Genomic DNA, 26984 nt, shown 5'->3' with positions numbered 1-26984 from the left:
ATCCATTTGATGATTAAAAAATGCGAAACGGACTTACAAAAGACGAAGATGTCCACTTTGACAACGATACTCAATATAAATAGGAGTTGAATGATATTACATTTTATTTACGGACATGATGAAATAAATAATTATTTTGCAATCCTCTGACATTGTAATATTCACGATCGCTTCCCTCTTGATATTTTGCTATTAAAATGATTGCGTGATCTTTTGTTTGAACGGGTTGTCTCCAGTAATATTACGTAAAACGGAGAGCGTTTTATTTTTACAGGCTTTTCAGCCAGAGCGCCCGGAATAGAAGTTAAAACGCAAGAAATTGGTCTAGAAACTTTTGAAATATCAAAAAAAAACACTCCGAGGATTACAATTAAGTTAATTGTGCAGACAGTATCAAACGTGCAGACTGTGGCTTTTATTATACCCTGCCTGACAGATGATTGGTCGGATCGAGCGAAATCACTCGGATTTATAATATCATGGTAATATTTACCACCATTATTTAAGACAATTAGGATAGTTTTAGTGTTGGCTTTTTTTTCTAAGTTCATTCACGGACGTGGACTTTGTCGGCAACGCCGATAGTTATTGTCTATTCTTGATTTGTTTTAGTTTTGCAGCTAAGAAAAGAGACCTAAATAATCATTAAGCCTACACCGCGTCAATGGAGTGACACGGCCGTCCACACTTCTACTTCATGTGTTCCCTCCGTTGTTCAGTGTAACGCAGCTCCTCCCGTCAGTAAATAATCACGTATAAACAGATCCTTATAATTCAATACAATCATTTGTGTACGTAAAGGACAGCCTCAAAACTCACGTCTAAGCGCTTATGACTACTTTGAAATAGGAAATACCAGCGCACAAAATTCCATGAACAGGTCAGGCCACAGTGTTGGATGTGCTCCATGTAGCGTCGCCAAGAGAGAATCTACGCATTGGGTACATAATGCATTTGGAACACAAACTGAACAATAATGGGGAAAACATACTTCAAAAAGCATCGCATTAAGAGGCACAATGTGAAAGGGTCAGTTTCGTCAAGCCCTCCGTGTGCAGCTTGAACAGCAGCTTGAATTCCGCTGGAAGTTGGTGGGACTCCTGCCACTTGGTGGTGAACTTTGTCCCCTTTTTGTCATAGTAGTGATATGGCAGTTCTTTCCCCGTGTTGGGATCCCAAGCGAAGGGCCAAAACCCGTACAAATGAATCTCCTCGCAAATGGCGGACGCCAGTGTATACATCAGTATGCCCGTGCTCAGGCGCTTCGGAGACAGATGTTTCGTCTTCCAGTATCTATTCAATGGCAAAAGAGCAAAATATTTAAACAACAACACACAAAATGCTGGAGGAACTCAGCAGGTCCAGCAGCATCTATGGAAATTAATAAATAATCAGCGTTTCGGGCCGAGACCTCCCTTCACGACTCACATAATTGTTCTCATATACTCTGCTCATATGATATATTCGCATGACTGTTACCGATTAAAAATCATCGATACCTCATCGACATCTTTTTCGAAGAATATAGCCCTTCCGTGCAAATGCGCTGCCTCATCCCGTTTTTCAAACGTAAGACCAGAAGACAGGAGCAGCATCAGGCCATTCGGCCCGTCCGGTCCGCTCAGCCATCCCATCAGGTTTGATTTACTTCTCCCTCTCAACCCTATTCTGCTGCCGTCTCCCCGTAATCTCTGACGCCCTTACTAATACAAGAAGAAGCTATCAGACACAGCCTTAAATATACCCAATGATTGAGCCTCTGCAGTCATCCGTGGCGATTAATTGCACAGCTTCACCACCTTCTGGCTAAAGAACTTCCTCCTCATCTCTGTTCTAAAGCGTTGTGCTTGCATTCTGAGGCTGTGCCCTCTGGTCGTAGACTCACCCGCTACAGGAAACATCCTCTCCACTTCCACTCTACCTAAGCCTTTCAATGTTCCATGGGACCTCCCCTCATTGCTTAATACTGTCATTAAATTTGCTTTCCACTCTTTTCTGTATGCCTTTCTGTACTTCCTCTTAGAGTTTCTCAGTGTTGTAATCTCAGACTCTCTGTGCAAGTTTATACCAATCATGGTCTAAATACAAGGGGATTTCTGGGCCTTCTCATGCAAGCTCAGCTAATCAGGCGGCATCCGTGGAGGGAAATAAACAAACAGTCGATATTTCCGGCCAATGCCCTCCATCAATCTCATCCTGAAATGTCAACTGGTTATTCTCCTCCATAGATGCTGCCTAACCTGCTGAGCTCCTTGGGTATTTTGTGTGTGTTGCTTAAGATTTCTAGCATCTGCAGAATCTCTGGTGCCTCTGGACAATCTTACATGTGTTAGAGAATGCTTATCATCTTGATTATTTCTGTGTGGTCTTCGCTTCGCCTTCTGGTTGTCATATTCTTAATAAAATCTATTATTAATGTATCATGGGAGACAAATGAATACCCTATCACCACCGTGGTCTCATCACTAAGACACTGAGCTGTTTACTGTTTACCTGTCATGCACAGTACTTGCATTTCGAATTGTATTTTATTAACTAATTAATCTATTTATTGAGATACAACGCTGGAATTGGCCCTTCCGGCCCTTTGAGCTGCACCACCCAGCAACCCCCTGATTTCATCATGTGACAATTTACAATGACCAATTAACCTACTAACTGGTACGTGGTAGGAAGCCAGATCACCCGGAGGAAACTCACATGGTCAGGGGTAGAACATACAAACTACTTACAGCTAGTGGCGGGAATTGATCCCAGGTCCCCTTCACTGTAGAGTGTTGCACTAACCATGTGCTACTGTGCCAACCCCAATTTTGCTTTATGTGTTGTGTGTGATATATGTTTTGTGGGCGCACTGTGGTCCAAAGGAGTGTTGTTCCATTTGGTTCTATATCTCCATGATCTGATTAATGGGGGTTATCAACCTGAAGGTGAGCTGTGTTCATACCCTCCACAGAAGTTGTTGGATCTGCAATTTCTAACACATTCTGTTTTATTTCAGAATTGCAACATCTGCGGTTTTGTTTTCCAATGAGGTTCAATACATTGGATTGGTTGGACAGGGCCAGTAGGGAGACAGGGAGATTCCAGTTCAAGATGAGGTCCTAATAACCACATGGCTTGAGGCAATTGGATCTCCAGTATCTGTTTGTTAGGCATAGATACATAAATTAAATGTACATTCGATTGTTTATTCCAATCTTATAAATTCCTGTAACATTTGATAACGTCAACACATTTACATGCACAATACTAATAGATAATTAAACAAAGTACACACCTCATATGTAAACATAAATAATTGCATAAAGATTCAAAATGCTATAAATCCAATTATTATAAAAATTTATGCTAATTTCCAGAGGGATATTTAAAAATACTCAGATGCTGAAAGATTTCAATATTCACAACTGAAACTGCCCGTGAATGGGGATCTGTGATAAACCAACTGCCCAAGAATCTGTTCGATGGACTTTGGTTTGACCTGTGTCTACCAAATGGTGAATGGGAACAAATGCAAGCCTAGTTCTTTAAAATGGCAAGAAAGTGAAGATAGCTGGACGTCACAAGTTACATGTATATTGAATGCATGGGAAACAACTGGTTGGAGAAAATGTCACTGAGAATGATTAAATATTTCAAAAGAGTAACGTAATAGATTCAAGCACATGGGCATCAATACTAATCAAGAAATTGGTATGAGCATGTACATGAAGTCATGTGCCACGAGAGCCATTTTGAGGTATCATTTTATGATTTTTTTAAATTTGTAAATTGTTTATGTCCAGTGGTGATAACAACGTTATAATTTTAACTTGAAACGTTATAAGTGAAGAGAGTCCAATGGTAATATTTTGTTTGGACTACTTTGTAGAATTATAACACATACAAAATGCTGCAGGAATTCATCAAGTCAGGCAGCATCTACCGTAATGTGCAAAAGTATTAGGTGCATATATACAGCTAGGGTGCTAAGACTTTTACACAGTACTTTAGCAATTTTATGTATTCCACTGTACTACTGCTGAAAAAAAGAACAAATTTAATGACAAATGCGAGTAAAGATAAACCTGATTCTGACATGGATCTCTATTGTGGACTGTGAGTGTTAAGGGGGCAGGAAAAGGGGAAATTATGGTCGAGAAAAGGGGAAGGGAGAGAGCGGGAAGCACCAGAGGGACATTCTGTAATGATCAATAAACCAATTGTTTGAAATCAATAACCTTGCCTGGTGGTTCAGGGCTGGGTGCGTCTGCACCCTCACCATCCGCTGCCCCTGGCGCTCCTTGTCGCACATCCCTCCCGCGGTGCTCCACCCTCACCATTCCCAACATCCTTTGCTCCCGCCAGATTCACAAACTCGCTGTCTGCTCCATATTGGCAAGTATAGTCTTTGGCACCCATAACTATATGCAGTATAGGTGGCTAAGACTTTTGCACAGTACTGTATTCAAAGTAATAAATAGTTGGCATTTTGGGCCAAGACTCTGTATGTTAGTAGAGTGGTGTTACACATCTCAGACAAAACCATGAGACAGAGGGGCAGCATGAGGCCATTCAGTCCTTTGCGATTGCTCCATCATTCCATCATGGCTGATTTATTTTCCCTCTTAACCCATTCTCCTGCCTTCTCCTTTACCCTGGCTAATAAAGAACCTATCAGCCTCCACTTTAAACACACCGAATGAACTTCCCCTCAAAAAGAAGTCCCTTGGATACTTTAGCATGAGTTTATACAATTCTGAACACAAAACTGTATTTTACGTGATCTGAAAAAAATACATTTTACATTGATTAAGTATATTTTTGGCTATTGCAAATGTAACTAAATAGTCAAGTGAAAGCAAGTACAGAAATTTAACTAATGAAAAGGAAGAATGTCAATTAATTAACAAAAATATACATCTGTTATTTCCAAATATGTGCATTACTGGCATAGAAAAGTTCTTCAGACCATACTCACTTATTGATATGTTGCATTATGTTCCCAGGCCAGGCCAACTGGACCTTCAGCTGTGCTCTGTGTTCTACAAAGAAATCTACCAAAGTTCTTGTTACAGGAGCAGAAGTGTGAAAGAAGAAAGCAGGAATCCAAAGAATGGCTCCATCCAGCTTTTTAAGATTTAGGAAAAATTTATTCCGATCTTGAATTGTTAGTAGGTTATTGTAGTACTTCTCAAGGATGCTTGGGTTGAAGGTGGTGAGATTTGTTTTTCTTCCAACGTCGTTTTCAAAAGTTTCAGTCGGTGCGAAGTTGCAACGGAACACGAAATCGGATTTATCAATGTCAGCTCCACAACTACTTCCCGTTAGAATCCCACTGTTCCCAACAACTGCACAAGTATTGTAGTGCATCTTTAATATAGGGGGGACCTCGGGAAGTAATGACCGGAAGCTATTGCTTACAGAGAAAACGTATTTGTGATTGGAATAGTCATAGTGCAGTAACTGTCCAACTCGCACGTTCTTCTTAATCAAGGTGAAATTTTTAAAAACGTCGACATAGTGACTGATGTCTTTCCTAAATTAGAACAAAAAACAAAATGCATAGTACAAATTAGTTCAGTTCATTCACTCCCATAGACTTGAATTCCAGAAGTAATTTTCTCCATAAAAGCAATGTTTCAACTGCAGAGGGGAGATTGGACAAAAAATATATCATGACTATAATTTGGGTGCAGGTCAATGGGACTAGGCAGCATTATAGCACAGAGTAGATAGGCAGAAGGGCCTGTTTCTGTGCTGTAGTGTTCCATGTCTTTTCTATGATTCTAGTACTAATGGTAAGACTCTTTGCAGTGTGGAGGATCAGAGGGATCTTGGGGTCCGAGTCCATAGGACACTCAAAGCAGCTGCGCAGGTTGACTCTGTGGTTAGGAAGGTGTACGGTGTATTGGCCTTCATCAATCATGGGATTGAATTTAGGAGCCAAGAGGTAATGTTGCAGCTATATAGGACCCTGGTCAGACCCCACTTGGAGTACTGTGCTCAGTTCTGGTCGCTTCACTACAGGAAGGATGTGGAAACCATAGAAAGGGTGCAGAGGAAATTTACAAGGATGTTGCCTGGATTGGGGAGCATGCCTTATGAGAATAGGTTGAGTGCACTTGGCCTTTTCTCCTTGGAGCAACGGAGGATGAGAGGTGACCTGATAGAGGTGTGTAAGATGATGAGAGACATTGATTGTGTGGATAGTCAGAGGCTTTTTTTCAGGGCTGAAATGGTTGCCAACGAGGACACAGGATTAAGGTGCTGGGGAGTAGGTATAGAGGAGATGTCAGGGATAAGTTTTTTATTCAGAGAGTGGTGAGTGCATGGAATGGGCTGCCAGCAACAGTGGTGGAGGCGGATACGATAGGGTCTTTTAAGAGACTTTTGGATAGGTACATGGAGCTCAGAAAAATAGAGGGCTATAGGTAAGCCTCGTAATTTCTAAGGTAGGGACATGTTCGGCACAACTCTCTGGGCCGAAGGGCCTGTACTGTGCTGTAGGTTTTCTACGTTTCTATGAAAGAAAAAATATATCTTAAAATGTTCTTACTGACATGACCATATCATAAGCCATTATGATACCCTCTTCTCATTGATATCATCAGAGAGGTACAGCAGCCTGAAGACACACACTCAATGATTTAGGAAGAGCTTCTTCCCCTCCACCCTCAGATTTCTGAACCGACCTGGAATGGAGGGGCCACTGCACAAAATCAGAAAAAGCTTCAGATGGTGGTAGACTTGGCCAGATCCATCATGGGCACCAGCCTTCCCACCATCAAGGCCATCTTCAAAAGGCCATGCCTCAAAAGGCAACATCCATCATTAAGGACGCCCGTCACCCAGGACCTGCCCTCTTCCCATTGCTACCATCAGAGAGAAGACACACGCACTCAACACTTTCCTCCAGATTTCTGAATGGTTCATGAACCTATGGACACTACCTAATTTTGTGTGTGTGTGTGTGTGTGTGTGTAATGCGTGCGCACACACTGTACTGCTGCCACAAAACAAGTTTTATGACATACGTCAGTGGTAGTAAACCTGGTTCTGGTTCTGAAGATTCAGCTGATCACTTTCACAAACTTCCTTTAAACTTTATAATTTTGTATCATATAAAGATAACAGATCGTGATTGTATTTGTAAGCCTCACCTTTCATGGAAGGAACTGTGAGGGTATGGATAGGGTAAAAATGCAAGCAGTTTTTCCCCCACTGGGGATGGGTAAGACTTAAACTAGAGGTCATGGGTTAAAGGTGAAAGATGAGCATTTAAGGGGAACATGAGGGAGACTTCACTCAGAGGGCAGTGAGAGCGTGGAACGAGTTGCCAGCAGTAGTGGTGGATGAGGGTTTGATTTCACTATTTAAAAGAAATTTGGAAATGTTCATAGATGGGAGGGGTGTCGAGGGCTATGGTCCTGTTGCAAGTCAGTGGGACTAGGCAGATTAATAACTTGGCACGGACTAGATGGGCTGATGGGCCTGTTTCTGTTCTGTGGCGTTCTATAACTCTATGGCTCCATGGTATAGTGGTGGGTGGCAATGATCCATTTTACATGCTTGAGATAATGTAAAATGGGAATGTCTTTAAATCCAGATGAAGGAGAAATGAAGTTTGACTCTGGCCGTTTAGCCACGCTCAGAAATTAAAACTTTGAGATACGATATACCTCTGCTGTAAAAAGGAAGTTACGTTGAAGGTCCACTTTGCAAGTTTGTTTTGGATATTGTTGCCCCGTCCACTTGCGACTGGCAAAAATGCGGGATCCAGAAACTTCAATGCGAACTGTGACCTGCAAGAGAAAACACCAACGTTTAACTCGCTTTGAGGATTACTGCATGTGGCTTTATCTGCATCAGAGACCATAAGAATTCAGATTCATTCTCTGCATCTCAATATATCATGATGAATACATTTTTTAATATCTTAAAGAGTCCCAATGACAGGTTTTGGCCCGAAATGCTCACTGTTTATTCCTCTCTACAGATCGTGCCTGACCTGCTGAGTTCCTCCAGCATCTTGTGTGCCGCTGCGCCAGGTTTTCAGCACTGGAGAATCTCTTGTGTTTATAAAGATTACCCAGTCTGATGGGGATTTTGCTATCCAAGTGCTCAGAACTTGCTTGTCTTTTTTCTCAAATATATACAGTACTGTGCAAAAGTCTAAGGCACACACATGTTTGAAGCAAAGGATGTTGGGAATAGTGAGGGTGGAGCCCTGCAGGAGGGGTGTGGGACAGCTGGCAGAGAAGGGGTGCCGGGGCAGGGGGTACTGTGAGTGCAGGCACACCCAGCCCTGAGACACCAGGCAAGGTCACTTGATTCCAAACATTAGAGAATGTCTCTCAGGTGCTTCCTGCTCCCTCCCCTCTCCCTTCCCCTTTTCCCAACATGATTCCCCTCTCCCCGGCCCCTTTCCCACTTTAGAGATTGTGATGAGAATACACATAAATTAAGATGTTTGCTGGCCTGGGCTAGCAACAGTGGCATTAGCAGTTGGTCTGCCACCTGTCCTCAGGGGAGGGAGAGATAAGGAACAATGAAGCAGCATTTGGAGATGTTAATGAAGGAGCCATCAGTCTGGGTATTGTCTAGAGCGGCTCCCCCTTTGAACCCTGAACTGTTTGAAGTGATGGACAGGCGATACCCCAGCAGGGGGATAAAAAGGGACTGGTTCACTAAGGCAGCACACACAACACCCGAGGTAACGAGACCCTGGAAGCGGTGCGCCTCTCACAAGTCGGTGGGAAGTACTGGGCCATAAATGCACAGGGTGGAAAGGTACGATCAGCGGGAACCCGGTGTGTGTCTACCCTCGCTTGGGTGCCGGGTTCACTGCAGAGGATCGACCGCATCTGGAGGAGGGGTCACAGTCGGTGACCCCAGGTGACATCACAAAGGACTCGCCCGAAAGCTGCTTGTGAGCAATATCGCAGGTCTGTGAGTGGAAGCCGTTTTGAATGATCAGTCGTTCTCGTTCTCTCCCTCCCTCCCCCCACGTTGTCCATCGCCATGGCAACAATTACTGCGAACTGAACTAAATTGAACTGGACTTTGTGTCACTTTGAAACTGGTCATTTACCCCTAGACAACGATAGAGCTTGATTGATCCTGTTATCTTAATTCTGTGCACATGTGTGTTTATCATTGCTGAACTGTTGCATTTATTATCCTTTCGATTACTGTGTTGCTTGTTTCTTTAATAAAACTTTCTTAGTTCTAGTAATCCAGACTCCAACTGAGTGATCCATTTCTGCTGGTTTGGCAACCCAGTTATGGGGTACGTAACAAGATCCAAATCAGTACCAGGTTTATCATCACTCACATATGTCATGAAATTTATTGTTTTTTTATGGCAGCAGTACAGTTTCCATACACAAAATCACTACAGTACTGCGTAAATGTCTTAGGCACCCTAGCTATAGATATGTGTGCCTAAGACTTTTGCACACTGTAGAAAATTGAGCAGTAAAGTACACTACAGGCCCTTTAGTCCATGATGTTGTTCCAACCCTGCAACGTACTCCAATACAACCCTTCTCCCCTACGTTCATAACCCTCTATTTTTCTTTCATTCATGTGCCATCTAAGAGCCTCTTAAATGCCCCTAATGTACCTGGGTCTAGCACCACCCCCGGCAGCGTGTTCCACACACCTATCATTGCACATAAAGACTTGCTGCTTTTCTGATCATGAACCAACACCTTTTCCCAGATGAATGCGCTCCCCCTTATTCCATTTTCTAATTTAGGACTGTATGACCATATGGATTCTTCGCGGTCTTTTCACTACTCAGTGCTTGTTGCAAGAATGTAAAATGCAAGGCATGGATCAGAATCAGAATCGGGTTTAATATCACTGACATATGTTGTGAAGTTTGTTGTTTTGTGGCAGCAGTACAGTGCAGTACATAAAATACTACAAATTACTATTATATATATATAATATAATATATATCACATATGATAGGGTCTTTTAAGAGCCTCTTAGATAGGTACATTGAGCTTAGAAAAACAAAGAGCTATGCGCTATGGAAATTCTAGGCAGTTTCTAGAGTAGGCTGCACGGTCGGCACAATATTGTGGGCCGAAGGGCCTGTAATGTGCTGTAGATTTCTATGTTCTATGTTCACATATATCAGCCATTATCATTACTCTTCAGAGGTTGTCTGCTTGGCATCAGTGGTCACATAACCAGGACTTGTGATATGCACTGGCTGCTCGTACGACCATCCACCAGCTGTTCCCGTGACTTCAAGTGACCCTGATCAGGGGGCTAAGCGGGTTCTACACCTTGCTCAAGGGTGACCTGCAGGCTAGTGGAGGGAAGGAGCGCCTCACACCTCCTTTGGTAGAGATGTATCTCCACCCCACCATCCAATATACATATTAGTGCAAAAACAGAGCAAAAATATGAGGTAGTATTTGTGAGTCGATTCATTGTCCATTCTGAAATCTGATGGCAGAGGGGAAGAAGTTAATCCTAAAACACTGAGTGTTTATTTTCAGGCTCCTGTGCTTCTTCTGTCATGGTAGTAATAGGAAGAGATGTGTTGTGTCGGCGCGTGGCCAAGCGGTTAAGGCGTTCGTCTAGTGATTTGAAGGTCGCTAGTTCGAGCCCTGGCTGAGGCAGCGTGTGTGTCCTTGAGCAAGGCACTTAACCACACATTGCTCTGCGACAACACTGGTATCAAGCTGTGTGGGTCCTAATGCCCTTCCCTTGGACAGCATCGGTGGCGTGGAGAGGGGAGACTTGCAGCATGGGCAACTGCTGGTCTTCCGTACAACCTTGCCCAGGCCTGCGCCCTGGAACCCTTCCAAGGAGCAAATCCATGGTCTCATGAGACTAACAGATGCCTATAAATAGGAAGAGAGTATGTCCTGTATAGTCAGGGTCCTGAACGATGGATGCTGTCTTTTTGAGGTATCGGTTTTTGAAGATGTCCCTGATGATGGGGAAGCTAATGCCCATGATGGAGCTGACTGAATTTACCACTTTCTGATTCTATGCAGTGGCCCCGCCATACCAGATGGTATTGCCACCCGTCAGAATGCTCTCCTCGGTACATCTGCAGAAATTTGATGCCATACTAAATCTCCTCAAATGCTTTTTAAAATAATGATGCATATTGCTGTTCAGCTGAGTTAAGCTCATCTGCTGCAGCTCACCTTCACTTGCACCAAATCATTCCGGAAGACCCTAATGCCTTTGGCTCTTTCACTTCTCTGGATTAAGCCATCATTAGATTGCTACCATCAGACAGCAGGTACAGGACCCTGAAGACACACACTCAGCATTTTAGGAACAGCTCTGAAATCCAATTTCTGAACGGACCAAGAACCCATGAACTCTATCTCATTAATTTTCTTTCCTTTTTGCACTGAGAAAGAGAGAGAGAGAGAAATAAATATATACATAAACTTTATATACGGTGATTGTAAATATATATGTGTGTGTGTATATATATATATATATGTGTGTGTGTGTGTGTGTGTGTGTGTTTATACATATATTTACTTATACACACGTAGATAAATATATATGTATACTTCTTGCTGTAATTTATAGTTATTTTCTGTATATTGCACTGTACTGCTACAGCAAAGCAACATATTTAATGACATATGTCAGTGATAATAAACCTGGTTCTAATTCTGACCAAATATTTTTATCAATTATTTACAAAATATTTTAAATGTATTAATTTTAATCCACATCCTCTGGTAGTGCCACTTCAGTAACTTTAAATATTCTGCTTCACAGCATTTGATATACAGTATGCACCTTTGTATTTAAACTGTGAAGCTCCCTTTTTATTTCTTCTGGGGTGTAAATTTGTTCAGTTTGCCCCAAGGTTTTCCTGTGTAAGTGACCAACATTCCTGACAAAGATTGATTTTTTTTTGTATCCAGTCTAATATATATGCCTTCCAAAATTTGTTCACCAATTCGCTCCATAACCTAAGTCGCTTTGGAGTACACACTTTTGATGAACTATTCCAAAATGTTATTCGTTTTTCTATATTTATTTCTGCAACATTCAATATTTAACATCAGATTGCAGGAAATTCTTAAGGAAAGAGGTAAGTATCAGTACCCTTTTCCATCTGAATTTCCTGCAATCTGATGTTCAAGCTCTCATGGATATCTTCCACTCATACCCAGCCAACTTTACGTCGGTTCTGAGGATTGAACCTAGAAATTTACAGCATATTGCAGGCCCTTCGGCCCACAATGTTGTGCCAACCATGTAACCTGCTCGAACTCTCCAAATTTTGTAGAGTTATTCGAAATGTTTTGACCTAAGGATGAATAGTGTTCTCAAAGTTGAGATTCAGATTCAGATTTAGATTTATTTATCACATGTACATCAAAAGGCAATGCCTCAAAATGGTGACATCCATCATTATGGATCCCAGCACCCAGAACATGCCCTCTTCTCATTCCACAGATTCCATACCATCAGGGAGGAGGTACAGGAGCCTGAAGACACACACTCAATGTCTTAGGAACAGTATCTTCCCCACCACCATCAGATTTCTAAATGGACAATGAACCCATATACACTTTATAAACTACTTATTTAATTTTTAATATATTTCTTATTATATGTTATAGTTTTAAAAAAAGAATATATGTTGCAATGTACTCCTGCTGCAAAACAACAAGTTTCACTACATATGTCAGTAATATTAAATCTGATTCTGATTAAAAACATACTGTACAGTGAGCTGCAATGTTTGCATTAACGATTAACGTGATGGGGGCTGACTACAGGTGTCACCACACATTCCAGCACCAACATAGCATGCCCACAGTGCTACGTCCAAATCTCCAATTATCTCTGATAACTCCACTGGTTCTATCAATAGAATCTTTTCCTCTGGATCTAGATTATCTGTTTCTCATTTAATTTGGTCGTATAGATTCATAATTTGATTGTTTGTGACATTTGGTTAATAACCCTGAAATTGCCCAAATCAGGTTTATCACCTTTTAAATAAGTTGCTAACCTGTAAGCAGAAGAAAAAAAGCTGAAAGTAAATTTATTGTCAAAGTACATATATGTCACTGTATACAACCCTGAGATTCATTTTCTCACAGGCATTCACAGTAGAACAAAGAAATATAATAGAATCAATGAGTACACAAAAACTGACAACCAACCAACTTGGAAAGATGACAATCTGTGCAAATACAATAATAACACACACACACCCTCTCTCTCTATATATATACATAGATAGACACACACACATATACACACACACACACATAAATAAATAATACTGAGAGCTTTAGTTGTAGAGTTCTTGAAAGTCAGTTCATAGGTTGTGGACGCAAACACGAGAAAATCTGCAGATGCTGGAAATTCAAGCAACACACACAAAATGCTGGTAGAACACAGCAGGCCAGGCAGCATCTATAGGAAGAGGTACAGTTGATGTTTCAGGCCGAGACCCTTCGTCAGGCTGCCTGGCCTGCTGTGTTCTACCAGCATTTTGTGTGTGTTCCTTAGGTTGTGGAATCAGTTCACAGCGTAGTTAAGTGAAGTTATCCACGCTGATTCAGGAGCCTGATGGTTGAGGGTAATAACTGTTCCAGAACCTGATGGTGTGGGAACTAAGGTTCCTGTACCTCCTTTCTGATGGTAGTAGTGAGAAGAGAGCATAGCAAAGATGGTGGGGATCCTTGCTGACAGAGGCTGCTTTCTGAGTAATTCTGAAACTCTCCCAGCTGTATTCCTTGTTTAACATTTTAAATTTCAATCTCTTCATTGTTGCCATGGAGATTGAGACCTACATGTGAGTGTTATTAATGGGGCCCGGACTTTAGCCCTATATTACAGGTGGGACACCAAGCCGCTGTACCTCACTTGCTGTGGAAGTTTTGCATTGAGCCAAGGTGTTGTAACACTTGACAGCACCAATGATCAGCGTTCAATTCCTGTCGCTTGTATGTAAGGAGTTTGTGCATTCACCCCGTGACTGTGTGAGTTTCCTCCGGGTGCTCCTGTTTCCTCCTGCAGTCCGATGATTTGCGTGTTAGGGTTAATAAGTTGTGGACATGCTACGTTGGCCCTGGAAGTATGGCAATACTTGTGGGCTGCCTCTAGTCCATCCTTGGACTGTATTGGTTGCTGCGGCAAATGACACATTTCACTGTATGTTTTGATGTTCAAAGTTCAAACTTCAAAGTAAATTTATCATCAAAGTACGACGTTGACATTTGTTTTCTTGCAGGCATTTACAGGAAAATGAAGAAATACAATAAAATGTATGAAAAACTACGGTATAAACAACAAAGACGGAAAAAACAGCCAATGTGCAAAACAGACATTGTGTAAATAAAAAAAGAATATAATTAAATAATAATAAGCTGCAGAGTCCTTGAAAGTGAGTCTATAGGCTGTGTTTCAATGGACATGAAACAAATCAAGCTAATCCTTATCTTTAAATTTGAAGTTTATGTTTCTAATGGACCATTCAGTTGATTATGCTTTTGGTATGTTAATTTAGCAAGGTCAATAAAAATAGATTTAATATTATCTAATGCATTTCTATTCTTGACCAATAACCAATGAGGAATCATCTATTCTGTTAATGGGGCTGTTAGTTTGAAAATAAATTGTTTTTATTCCAAAAAAAAAATCAAAACAAACTGACCAAATTAGCAGTTTATCCAATATTTGTGATGGCAGTAAATAGTTATTGGGATCTCTTATTAGAGCAGCAGTTTAGGTTAAGATCATCAACTTGTAGGAATAGTTAACCATCAGGCTCCTGAACCAACGAGGATAACTTCATTCACCTCAACACTGAACTGATTCCACAACCTACAGACTCACTTTCAGGGACTCTACAACTCATGTTCTCAATTTTATTTATTTATTCACCCATCCATTTATCTATCTATCTATTTACGTATTTATTACTATTAATTTTTTTTGTATTTCCACAGTTTGTCTTCAGTTTCACATTGGCTGTTTGTCAGTCTTTGTGTGTAGTTTTTCATTGATTTTATTGTATTTCTTTGTATTTGCTGTGAATGCCTGCAAGAAAATGTATCTCAGAGTAGCTTGTGGTGACATACATGTACTTTGGTTCCTTAAGGTTGTTATAGCTGAGGGTGGTAACAGGGATAAGTTCCCACTACCTAATAAATGCTACCAACAGTGTGCATCTCAAATAGCCTCTGACAACAAAGTCCAGCTCCTGACCTAGCTACTAAGCCTGGTGGGACTATTTCTAGTTACAGGAGAAGGGGCAAAGGTGGGGTACTGGTGCCTTAAAACCAGTCTCCTTGGGCAGATCAGGCTCGTCAGCTGTGGTTAGCAGCTCAGCTAGGAGAAGGAAAACTCTGATCTCAAACCTCTGTTGCCTTGCAACTATACCCACTTACAGGGAAATCTTCAGAGGTAAACCACAAGGAAATATCTGGAGCAGGAGCCCCAAAGGCAGTCCTACGTTGAGTTGGACCCTTTGACTGCCAACTTTGACGCCAAACCGCATTGGTCTCTGTTGTTTTTTGGATTCATCAGCTGCATGGAGAGGGGGGGAGCTTCTGCATTGACAACAGCTTGCTCTCCATATTGTACTGCTCTGTCTTGCATATCACGTAGATAGCTGGGATGCAATATCTATAGTCGACCCCAACCAACGGGGGCGTCACATGTACTTTGATAATAAAATTTACTTTGAATGTTGAAAGCTAACTCTTTTGCTCCAAAGATGTTTCTTATTCCAGCAACTTCTATTCTTATTTCAGCTCTCTGGTACTTTGCCTTTGATCTTACCTTGAGTTATTTTTTTGTCTTTGTTTAAGTATTTATCTCCAGATGAAATTTCCTCCTTTTCTTTAGAAGACGGCAAGGGTGAGTTGCCTACCTTCTGACCCTTTGACCAAACTTTCCTTCACCATTGGTAACTGTGCTTTCTACTGTCTAGTTTGAAGCTCCGGAACTCTTCACACAAGACCATAAGAGAATGAGAGAGTAGACCGCTTGGCATCTCAAATCCGCGTCGGTCGAAAAAAAAGGCCTCTATTCCTCCTCTGTACTAGTTTACCACAGCCCTTAATTCCGCAAGTTTTCCCAAAATAAAACTACCTATCTTCTCCAATATCTGTAAACTCTCCTGCGTTACCTTTCTCCTCTGAAGTTCCCTACACTGATGACTATTGTAAGTCCATGAGACCATAAGACATAGGAGTAGAATTAGGCCATTCAGCCCTACATTCAATCCTACAGTTTTGATCAGTAATTCTATTAAGTTTCAGAATGCTGATTATAAAACCAAAGCTCAAAGCCCGAAGGTCAAACCAAGTTTAATATCACTGGCGTATGTTGTGAAATTTGTTGTTATGCGGCAGCAGTACATTGCAATACATAATAATAAAAACTGTAATTTACAGTAAATATATACATATATATAAAATATTTCATATATATATATTTAAAAAGTTAAATGAAATAAGCAGTGCAAAAAGAGAGAGTAAAAGTAGTGAGATAGTGTTCATGGGTTCATTATCCATTCAGCAATGCGATGGCAGAGGGTAGAGGGAAAGAAACTATTCCTGAAATGTTGAGTGTCTGCCTTCAGGCTTCTGTACCTCCTCCCTGATGGTAGCAATGAGAAGAGGGCACGTCCTGGGTGATGAGAATCCTTAATGACATAAGACAATTGGAAGTCCGGAAGTCCTGGGTCTGAGAGTTCACAGGGAAAGCCTGATGTCTGTTGGTCCAATGGAGGTAGCCTGTCCTGGTGTTAGAGGACTGTCTGTGTGTGTGAGCGGGAGCGAGAAAGGGGGTTTGTTTTGCAGTCCTGATGAAGAACCTTGGCCTGAAATGTCGACTGTTTACTCTTTTCCATAGATGCTGCCTGGCCTGCTGAGTTCCTCCAGCGTTATGTGTGTGTTGCTTTGCTATTGTTGTTTTGTTGCTGTTGCTCTGCTGAATATTGCGGGCATGCTCTGCTGGTGACACTTGGGAGCTGCCCCCAACATGCTTCGGTTGTGTTGGTTACTGCAGATATGCATTCACTGTATGTTTTGATGTGCATATGAGAAATAACTGAATCTGAATCTCTTTAGCTGTTCATCCTCCTGTGAATCAGCAAGGGATATTTTACTAAAGGTGCTTGACGAATGAGAGTTCTATTGCAGAGCTGTCTACAGTCTAAATCAACACTAATGCCGTACTGCAATAGTGAAATGAGTTCGAGAAGCCACATGAAACTATACAAGCAGGCTTTCCCCAGTGAGGTTGGGTGAGATTAGAGGACATGGGTTAAGGGTGAAAGGAGAAATGTTTAAGGGAAACATTGAGGTTTGAGGGAGAACTTTTTTACTCAAAGGGCATTGAGAGTTTGGAAAGAGCTGCCAGCAGAAGTGGTGTTCAATTTCAACACTTAAGTGAAATTTGGGTAGTTATATGGATGGGAGAGAACGGAGGGCTGTGGTCCAAGTGCAGGTTGACGGGACTAGGCAGAACAATAGTTTGGCATGGACTAAATCCTCCAAGGCTTGTGTGCCTCACTGACTCGGAGAGCTACATGTGCTGGAGTGAGGGCGATATGCTTTGGCTTTTGGTAGGGTCACCCATTCCTAACAGGTCAAAGCGTGGAGGCCAGACTAAGAGTGGTCCAGCGGTCCTCCAGGTTCGGGGGTTCAGCTCAGGGATAACAACCCTGGCTGGTCAAACAAAATTGTTATGGAAACAGCAATGAAGAATCCTTCTGCCTCTGAGAGTGACGGTATTCCTGGGTCTCTACCTGGTACTTGCATGACTGAGAGTAGTGAAAACTGAGAGGAAGCTACTGACACAGTGAAGCTCTGAACAGCGCCAGAGATGGAGGACCTTCATTGCTGCCCTAAATGACAGTGGTGTAACAGGCAGTAAGTATGGACTATATGGGCTGAAGGGGCTGCTTCTGTATTGTAGTGTTCTATGACTCTATTTTAACGTAATCAATTTTCACAAATTATTATATGGAACACTAAAATTGTCTTTAGAATGCGTCAGCAAGAAGAATTGCTAATGCAAACTTGTGGAATGCTTAAAATAACCTGAATGGTTTTAACAAAGGATATATAATTGTGCTTGGATTTGTTCCCGGGAAGTGGGAAGTGAATTGCACTCTGTTAAGGAATAATCAGTGCCAATTCTGCTTTTAGGTGATATGCTCGCTGCATTATAATGGCCTACTATCTAAGTTTTCTCCTCTTCAATTTGTATCAACTTTCAGTCAAGTTTTTCAAGAACCAGAATAAAAGCTGCAGTTTTAACATGTTTGCCCCCCCCCCTCACCAGAATACAGCCGCTGATTCACGGTGAAACCTGATGTTTAAATGCATGCTGCCCCCAACAACACAGGAGCGTGTGCCGCCTCTCCCCTCCTCCAACCCCACGGATCGTCATTCGAAAGATGCTAAGCAGTTAAAATCCCGGCGCCCAGCGGCGAGCGGTGCAGCACCGCCGGGGAACTGTACGGGGTGAGGCTGCTAGCAGCATTATCTGAAGGCTGCAACCCATTTACTCCACCAACACCCCCAACCTAACATCTGGCATTAACCCCACCTCCCCGACATGGGGATTTTACACGATTCGACGCGGGGGCGGGGAATAGATCTAATAAATGCCGACTCAATAGTATTGTCTGATTGGGTGGGGAGAACGATTGAACATGTCAGGGATCCTAACACAGATCAGATGTAACGTGCCCGCGCTGCTGAACCGGCCTTCCAACAATATGATCATTGCTTTCTGCAAACAACACCCCCCCTCCCCCCAAAAAATTAAATGATGCAGAGATTTTGCGAGTGTGTGAAGAGAGGCCGGGGGGGGGGGGGGTTACAAATGGCCAATCGATTGCAAAACAAAGCAGACATCGAGGCTGCATTTCATAAAGCGTATAACTGTCCACAGATTTACAGCTGAATTTGATCCAACGTTTTAAAAAAATATAAATGCGATTTTTTTTGGTCTACTCACCGAAATCCACTGTGCAACATGTACATTCTAGGACCTGCCGAGCCCAGATATCTCGGCGTGGCGAAGAGGTTGTCCTTTTTGAGTGAGACATAGCTGATCAGTGATAGAATTAGCAGAGCGACGCTTAACATCACCAAACCCAACACACTCGCCATACGAACCATCCTGCAAATCCTCATAGTGTAAAAACTCATCAGTAAAACGGCAGCAGACCCATATCTGTTCGCTTATTTTAACGAGAGAGAGGGGGAGGGAAAAGAAAGGCAGTAAATCCGATTATGTTAGCAATCTATTGTTCTGGTTTATATATGTGAAATAAAAATGGACGGAGTCGAAATTCTGCAATGCAGAAGTGGTAGGTGGTTGCGTTGGTGATACGTAGCGTTGCTCTGAGGTACCTCCACACTCCACATACACACTGCAGCAGCCGTTTCTCTCCATGCCCCGGCTGCAAGCGAAATGTGAAATGTGACTGGAATAACGTTCCCCTACTTACCCGACTAGACCAAGGTTTTCATTAATGAACTCCAAGCTAGTGCCTGACTGCGTGATGTACACTTGCTTATTGTCATTAAAACTACTCTGGCAATCTTTCAAATTTGTGAAAAACAAGACAATAAAGGAATTGGTCCTGGCTCACAGTTAGGAAATGAAGGGATAATTTCTGATCGGTTTGGGGAATAGCTAAGAAGCCCATGAAAAATGCCAAGACCAAAGTTAGTGCAATGGGCAGATAGAAGGCAGCTGCAATTTAAGGTGGTCCTGTATGAGGTAAGATTCCCTTTGAGGAAAGGGGGAGATGCACAATGAATATATTCTGATCGTGTGGGGCAAAAGGACTGAGTCAGTTCACCAGCACTTGCCATAAGTGTCAGGAGATGTAGAGGAGGCTTGGCCCAAAAGCAGAGCAGCAGAGACGATGCAGTGCTGAATAATAACTTTAATGATAGACTGCAAAATGACAAACCGCAAGAGACCACAGAACAAGAGAGAACAGATACTGAACACAACAGGCGACAAGTTAAACTTTAGGTAGGGAGAGTGAAACCTAAGAGCAACTGATCGAGGCTGGCAGTTTCAATGGGTGAAAAAGGACTGTGAACGACAGCTGGGTTTAAATAGGCTGCAGGTGATTGAGCAACTGATTGAGGCTGGCAGGTTCAATGGGTGAACAAGGACTGTTTATGACAGCTGGGTTTAAATAGGCTGCAGATAATGCATTGGAAACGAGTGGCATCCTTCACATACATGAGGAGTAAAAATCTTTACGTTATGCCGTCTAAACGTGAAATGTGAAATTTATAGTAATTTATAATAAATAGTATGTACAACAACATAACATAGAAATACGGTTGTGCTTGCATGAATTAATCAGTCTGATGGCCTGGTGGAAGAAGTTGTCCCGGAGCCTGTTGATCCTGGCTTTTATGCTGTGGTACCGTTTCCTGGATGGTAGCAGCTGGAACAGTTTGTGGCTGGGGTGACTCAGGTCCCAATGATCCTTCGGGACCTTTTTATATGCCTGTCTTTGTAAATATTCTGAATAGTGGGAAGTTCACATCTACAGATGTGCTGGGCTGTCCGCACCACTCTCTGCAGAGTCCTGTGATTGAGGGAAGTACAGTTCCATACCAGGCAGTGATGCAGCCAGTCAGGATGCTCTCAATTGTGCCCCTGCAGAAAGTTCTTAGGATTTGGGGGCCATACCAAACTTCTTCAACCATCTGAGGTGAAAGAGGCACTGTTGTGCCTTTCTCACTACACAGCCAGTATGTACAGACCACGTGAGATCCTCGGTGATATTTATGCCGAGGAACTTAAAGCTGTTTGGCCTCTCAACCCCAGATCCATTGATGTCAATAGGAGTTAGCCCATCTCCATTCCTCCTGTAGTCCACAACGAGCTCCTTTGTTTTTGCAACATTGAGGGAGAGGTTGTTTTCTTGACACCACTGTGTCAGGGTGATGACTTCTTCTCTGTAGGCTGCCTCATTATTATTTGAGATTAGGCCAATCGGTGTAGTGTCATCAGCAAATTTAATTAGCAGATTGGAGCTGTGGGTGGCGACACAGTCGTGGATATACAGAGAGTAAAGGAGGGGGCTTAGGACACAGTCCTGGGGGGCTCATGTGTTGAGAGTCAGAGGGGCAGAAGTGAGGGAGCCCACTCTTATCACCTGCCGGCAATCTGACAGGAAGTCTAGGATCCAACTACACAAAGCAGGGTGAAGGCCGAGGTCTCTGAGCTTCTTGTCGAGCCTGGAGGGAATTACGGTGTTGAATGCTGAACTGTAGTCCAAGAACAGCATCTTCCTTCTCTAGATGTGTAAGGACGGTCTGTAGAGCTGTGGCTATTGCGTCATCTGTTGATCGGTTGTGTCGGTAGGCAAATTGTACGGAGTCAAGTGTGGGTGGTAGCAAGCTGCAGATGTAGTCCTTAACCAGCCTCTCAAAGCATTTGCTTATTATTGAGGTGAGTGCAACAGGACGCCAGTAGTTCAGACATGCTACCTTGGTCTCTTTAGATACAGGAACAATGGTGAATGTTTTGAAGCAGGAGGGCACTCCACACCGTCAGTCAGCAGTATGATGGAACCGTCTCCATTTGCCTAAAGGAGTGGAGCTTTAATAACACTCAAGAAGTTTGACACAATGCAAGTCATTGGGGCCTGGTATGGAAACACCAATGTCCAAGAATAGAAAAGCATATACAAAGTAGTGGATACAGCCAGTCCATCACAGGAAAATCCCTCCTCACCACTGAGCATCAACAAGGGGTGCTGCCGTAAGAAAGCATCACCCATCATCAGGGGATCCCCGCAATCCAGTCCGTTCTCGCTTCTTGTTTCTGCCTTTGGGAAGGAGGTGCAGGAACCTCAGGTCCCACACCACCAGGTTCAGGAACGGTTATTACCCTACAACCATCGGGCTCTGAGGTAGTGTCCATCAACTCTGAACTGATTCCACAACCTATGCAATCACTTTCAAGGAATTGACAACTCATGTTCTCAGTTTTATTTGCTTACAATTTATTTCTTATTATTATTTCTGTATTTGCACTATTTGTCTCCTTTCACACATTGATTGATTGGTAGCCTTTGTTTATGTGCAGTTTTTTATAGATTCTATTGTGTTTCTTCATTTTACAGCAAGTGCCTGCAAGAAAATGAATTTAAGAATAGTATGTGGTGTCACATACACAATTAGATAATAAATTTACTTCAAGCTTTTTAACATATGATAGGCCTGCTCCTGCTGACACCTCCCACACTGCATATGCAGCCACCTCCCAGTCTCTACCCAGCTAATAGACTGCACGCTTACTCACCTGCTGCACGTCATAGACTCAGCACCTGCAGCCTATTTAACCCCAATTTTCAGCCACAGTCCTTTTTCACTCAACAAACCAGCCAGCTTCAGCCAGTTGCTCCTAACAACACATATAAAATACTGGAGGAACTCAGCAGGCCAGGCAGCTTCTATGGAAAAGAGAAAACAGCTGACGTTTTGGGCCAGGACCTTTCGTCAGAACTGGAAGAAAAGAGAAGTCAGAGCAAGAAGTGGGGTAGGGGTGGGGGAGGGCTATGCTGCCTGGCCTGCTGAGTTCCTCCAGCACTTTGCATATTTTGAGCGGATTTCCAGCATCTGCAGGTTTTATCGTGCAGTTGCTCCTGACTTTCACTCTGCCTGCCTGAAGCTTACTTTGCTGTGGGTTATGTTCAGTTTCTGTTCTCTCTGCTTTTGTAACCCCTTGTGGCTTGTTATTTTATGGTCTATTATTAAAGTTATTGCTCACTGGTAAATCATCTCTGGTGCTCTGTGTTTGGGTCATGCCTCCTGTCCATTTCCGGACAAGATACAGTACTGTGCCAGGGCGGCAAAGACTTTTGCACAGTACTGTATTTGCAAACGCAGATTGGAGAGCGAACTTGCCAAGTTTGGCGGGAGCAAAGGATATTGGTAATGACAAGGGTGAAGTGCCACGGGAGGGGTGTGAGACAGGTGGCAGAGAAGGAGTGTCGGGGTGGGGGGTGGTGTGGGTGCAGACACACCCAGCCACCTGAATCACCAGGCCAGGTCACTTGATTTCAAACAATTGGTTTATTGATCATCTCAGAATGTCTCTCTGATGCTTCCCACTCCCTCCATCTCTCTTCCCCTTTTCCCGACCTCAATTCCCCTCTCCCTGCCCTGTTCTCACTCTCAGTCCACAACAGAGACCTATATCAGAATCCGGTTTATCATCACTCATGTATGTCATGAATTTTGTTTTTTTTTGTTGCGGGAGCAGTACAGTGCAATACATGAAATTACCCCAGTACTGTGCAAAAGTCTTAGGTTCCCTAGCTACATATATATGTACCTAAGACTGTAGCTTGATAGGCACCCTTTCCTCGACTATTCCCTCACTCCACCACTAAGACACGCTGGCCAAAGTTTGTACTATCTGCAGAATGGAATGTACCTCCAAAGCTCATTAGACAGCATCATCCAAAGCCACCGCCTCTACCATGGAGGAGGACAAGTCAGCAAAAGCAAGTGAGGGTTGGGGGACACCACCTCCTAGGATCTGCCCTCCAGGTCACTTACCAGGGCAGCCAAGCTCAAAAACAGCTCCTTTCCCCAAGCAGTAAGGCTGATCAACACCTCCACCCACTAACCAGCCCCTCCACAGCCACTATTTTATCATTTCCTGTTAGTCATCTTATGTACAGACACTTGTGCACCTGGCATCACTTTATGGTCATATAATCAATCTATTTATCCAAGCTATCTTATGTATTTCTATTTAATGTGTTTACAAAAATTATTGTGTCTTTTTGTGTTGCATCAGATCTGGAGAAACAATTATTTTGTTCTCCTTTACACTTGTATACTGGGAATGACATTAAACAATCTTGAATTTTGGATTTTGCTGTTCCTTCACCATCACTTGGTCAAATCCTGGAACTCCCTCTCTATAGCAATGTATTAATTCATTAGAGGATAGAGGATGTACTTCTTGAGACAGTTGGTAAAATTCCATCTTCCCCAGAACCTACTGCCCTGCTGTTGTAGGGCAGTACTCCTCCAGCTGTTGTAGAGAGCATCCTCATTTCAGCCATTACTAGCTTCCTCTCGAGATATACAAAAACTACTGTGATAAAGCATCTGCTGATCAGGAAGAGGAATTCATTGCTGAGATTTGATTGTCACTGATGAAAGTTGAACATGCTGAATGGCTGCAGCAGTACACACCATTTGTGATGAACAAGTGTAAGAGAAGGACTGCTTACCAATAGCACATAAGTTCAAAACTGATTGTCATCCCAAACTATCTCATTATATATACCAAAATCTAAAAAATCTGAAATCTGAAATACTTCTACCCCGAGCATTTCAGATATGGGGTACTCAACTTGCACAAGTAAATAAATGTACAGTATATGTGAATAAAGCTGGTCCTTAATCCTTAACAAGCCAACTCACCGTCACCTTCTCAAAGCCACCCTGCAAAGCCTAGCTACCTTGAATGAATAACAATAATTAAAAAAAGCAAGAGACTCACCAGGAAGTGGTTTGGAATGGAGGACTGTAGTTAATCGATAAAGATTAGCTTTATATGTCCCATGTGCATCAAACCTTTCAAACTTCACAATATACAGTGAAATGCGTCATTTGCATCATGACCGACATAGTTCAAGTATGTGCTGGGGGCCGCGCACAAGTGCCTTCACACTTCAGGTGTGAATATATCATGCCCACAACCCACTAACCCTAATCCTAATCGTATGCCTTTGGAACGTGGGAGTAAACCGGAGCATGGGGGTCACCTGTTGCAGCCACCCAGGGGAGGAGATACTAGAGGCAGTCTGGTGCGACGGGCATCCATGCTGGGTTGGGGCTGACTCCTCCAGCGTTCGCTCGATGGAAGACAAGCTGGATATCATTTGTTGGCAGCTGCATAGCGTAAGATGAGGAACCACTGCATGCTCATTCTTGCAGAAACGTGACTCCATGACAGCCTCCCATGCACCATCAATCCACAGGCCATGAATCTCAGGGACTTTGCCTACGTTATTATTATTGTTGTGACTATAAGCTTTACTGTGATTGTAATTATATATGACTGTTGGTACTGTGTTTTTCACCTTGGCTCTGGAGGAATGCTGTTTTTTTTGGCTGTATTCATATGCATGGTTGAATGACAATTAAACTTGAACTTGAACTCAGTTGGGTTTCATCAGAATTACTCAGTTTTATTCCTCATCAAAGCCTTGGTCCCAACAAGGAAATGAATTCTACAGTCAAGGGGAGAGTGACTGCCCCTTGACATCAGGGCACCATTGACCAAACCCAATATCAAGACTCTGCCCTTTCTGTGTGAAATCATGTTCACAGGTTTGGTGAGTGGGGACGGAATGCTACTGGTAAATAACTCACTTACCTAAGCCCATCACCCCTACTGGGGCACAGGCTGCCGACAGCAGCTCACCAGAGCTCTCTGACCTGGGCCAGTCCTCCAAGTCATCCCAGGCGTAGCCCATCCTCTCCTTCCTCTCCCAGGGGTGAGGTTTTTGGAGTTTCTGTTGGTATTTCTGTAGCACAGGGTTTTTACCGGATGTGATTGATAGGCCCACGCCCAGCCTGATGTGTTAGACTGATCTTAGAGGGGGTTAAAATGTCAGGACAACATTGTGAACTGAAGGGTCTGTACTGTGCAATACTGATTTATGTTCTGTTTTCTATGTTAAGACCCTAAGACCATAAGACATAGGAGCAGAATTAAGCCATTCAGCTCATCGAGTCTGCTCTGCCATTCTGTCATGGCTGATCCCAGATCCCACTCAACCCCACACACCTGCCTTCTCGCCATAACCTTTGATGCCCTGACCAATCAGGAAACGATCAATTTTCACTTTAAATATACCCATGGGCTTGACCTTCACAGCAGTCTGTGAAGGAGCATACCACAGATTCATTATTCTCTGGCTAAAAAAAGTCCTCTGTACTTCTGTTCTAAAGGGTTGCCCCTCAAATTTGAGGCCGTGCCCTCTAGTTCTGGACGCCACTACCATAGGAAACATCCTTTCCACATCCACCTTACCTAGTCATTTCAACATTTGGTAGGTTTCTGTGAGAACCTCTGCATTCTTCTAAATTCCAGTGAGTACAGGCCCAAAGCTGCCAAGCGTTCCATATATGTTCCCAGAATCATCCTTGTAAACCTCCTCTGGACCCTCTCCAGTGATAGCACATCCTTTCTGAGATATGGGGCCCAAAACTGTTGACAATACTCCAAGTATGGCCTGATCAGTGTCTTATTTTTCATGTAATAGGATCTTATCTTGTGAAGCAGCCTTATGTGTGGCAGCTTATCAAACGCTGTCCGAAAATCCAAGTAAGTGACATCCACTGCCTCTCCTTTATACACCCTGTTTGTTGCTTTATCAAAGAACTCAATTTTGTCAGGCATGACTTCCCTTTACAAAAGCCATGATGACTTTGACTTATTTTATCATTAGTCTCCAAGTAACTCGAACCGTCATCCTTAATAATAGACTCCAGAAATTTCCCAACCACTGAGGTTAGGCTAACTGGCCTATAATTTTCTTTCTTTTGCCTTTCTCCCTTCTTAAAGAGTGGAGTGACATTTGCAATTTTCCAGTCCTCTAGCACCATTCCCGAATCTAGTGATTATTGAAAGATCATAACCAATGCATCTGCTATCTCTTCAGCAACCTCTTTCAGGACTCTGGGATGTAGTCCATCTGGTCCAGGTGACCTATCCGCCTTATGACCTTTGAGTCTGCCTGGCACTTTTTCCTTTGTAATGGCAATAGCATGAGTCCTGCATCCTGGCGCTCACAGACCTCTGACACACTGCTAATGTCTTCCACAGTGGAGGCAAATTCAAAGTACTTATTAAGTTCATCCACCATTTCTTTGTCCCTCATTACTACCTCACCAGCATCATTTTCCAGTGGTCCAATATCAACTCTCCCCCTCCCTTTTACTCTT

The 26984-nt window shown here is 42.9% G+C and overlaps 1 protein-coding gene across 1 annotated transcript; it reads right to left on the bottom strand.

Moving 5' to 3' along the window:
• Positions 1-1007: 1007 nt before the first annotated feature.
• st8sia3 (ST8 alpha-N-acetyl-neuraminide alpha-2,8-sialyltransferase 3) lies at positions 1008-19163 on the bottom strand. The gene is made up of 4 exons (XM_072251743.1): positions 18985-19163; positions 7665-7787; positions 4964-5521; positions 1008-1293 (listed from the first exon to the last, which is right to left on the bottom strand). The coding sequence occupies exons 1-4, from the start codon at positions 19161-19163 to the stop codon at positions 1008-1010; spliced, it is 1146 nt and encodes a 381-aa protein (XP_072107844.1).
• Between the last annotated feature and the right edge of the window lie 7821 nt (positions 19164-26984).

Source organism: Mobula birostris, chromosome 3 (assembly GCF_030028105.1).
Source record: "Mobula birostris isolate sMobBir1 chromosome 3, sMobBir1.hap1, whole genome shotgun sequence".
Taxonomy (NCBI): domain Eukaryota; kingdom Metazoa; phylum Chordata; class Chondrichthyes; order Myliobatiformes; family Myliobatidae; genus Mobula; species Mobula birostris.
This window is presented reverse-complemented; position numbering and strand designations above follow the sequence as displayed.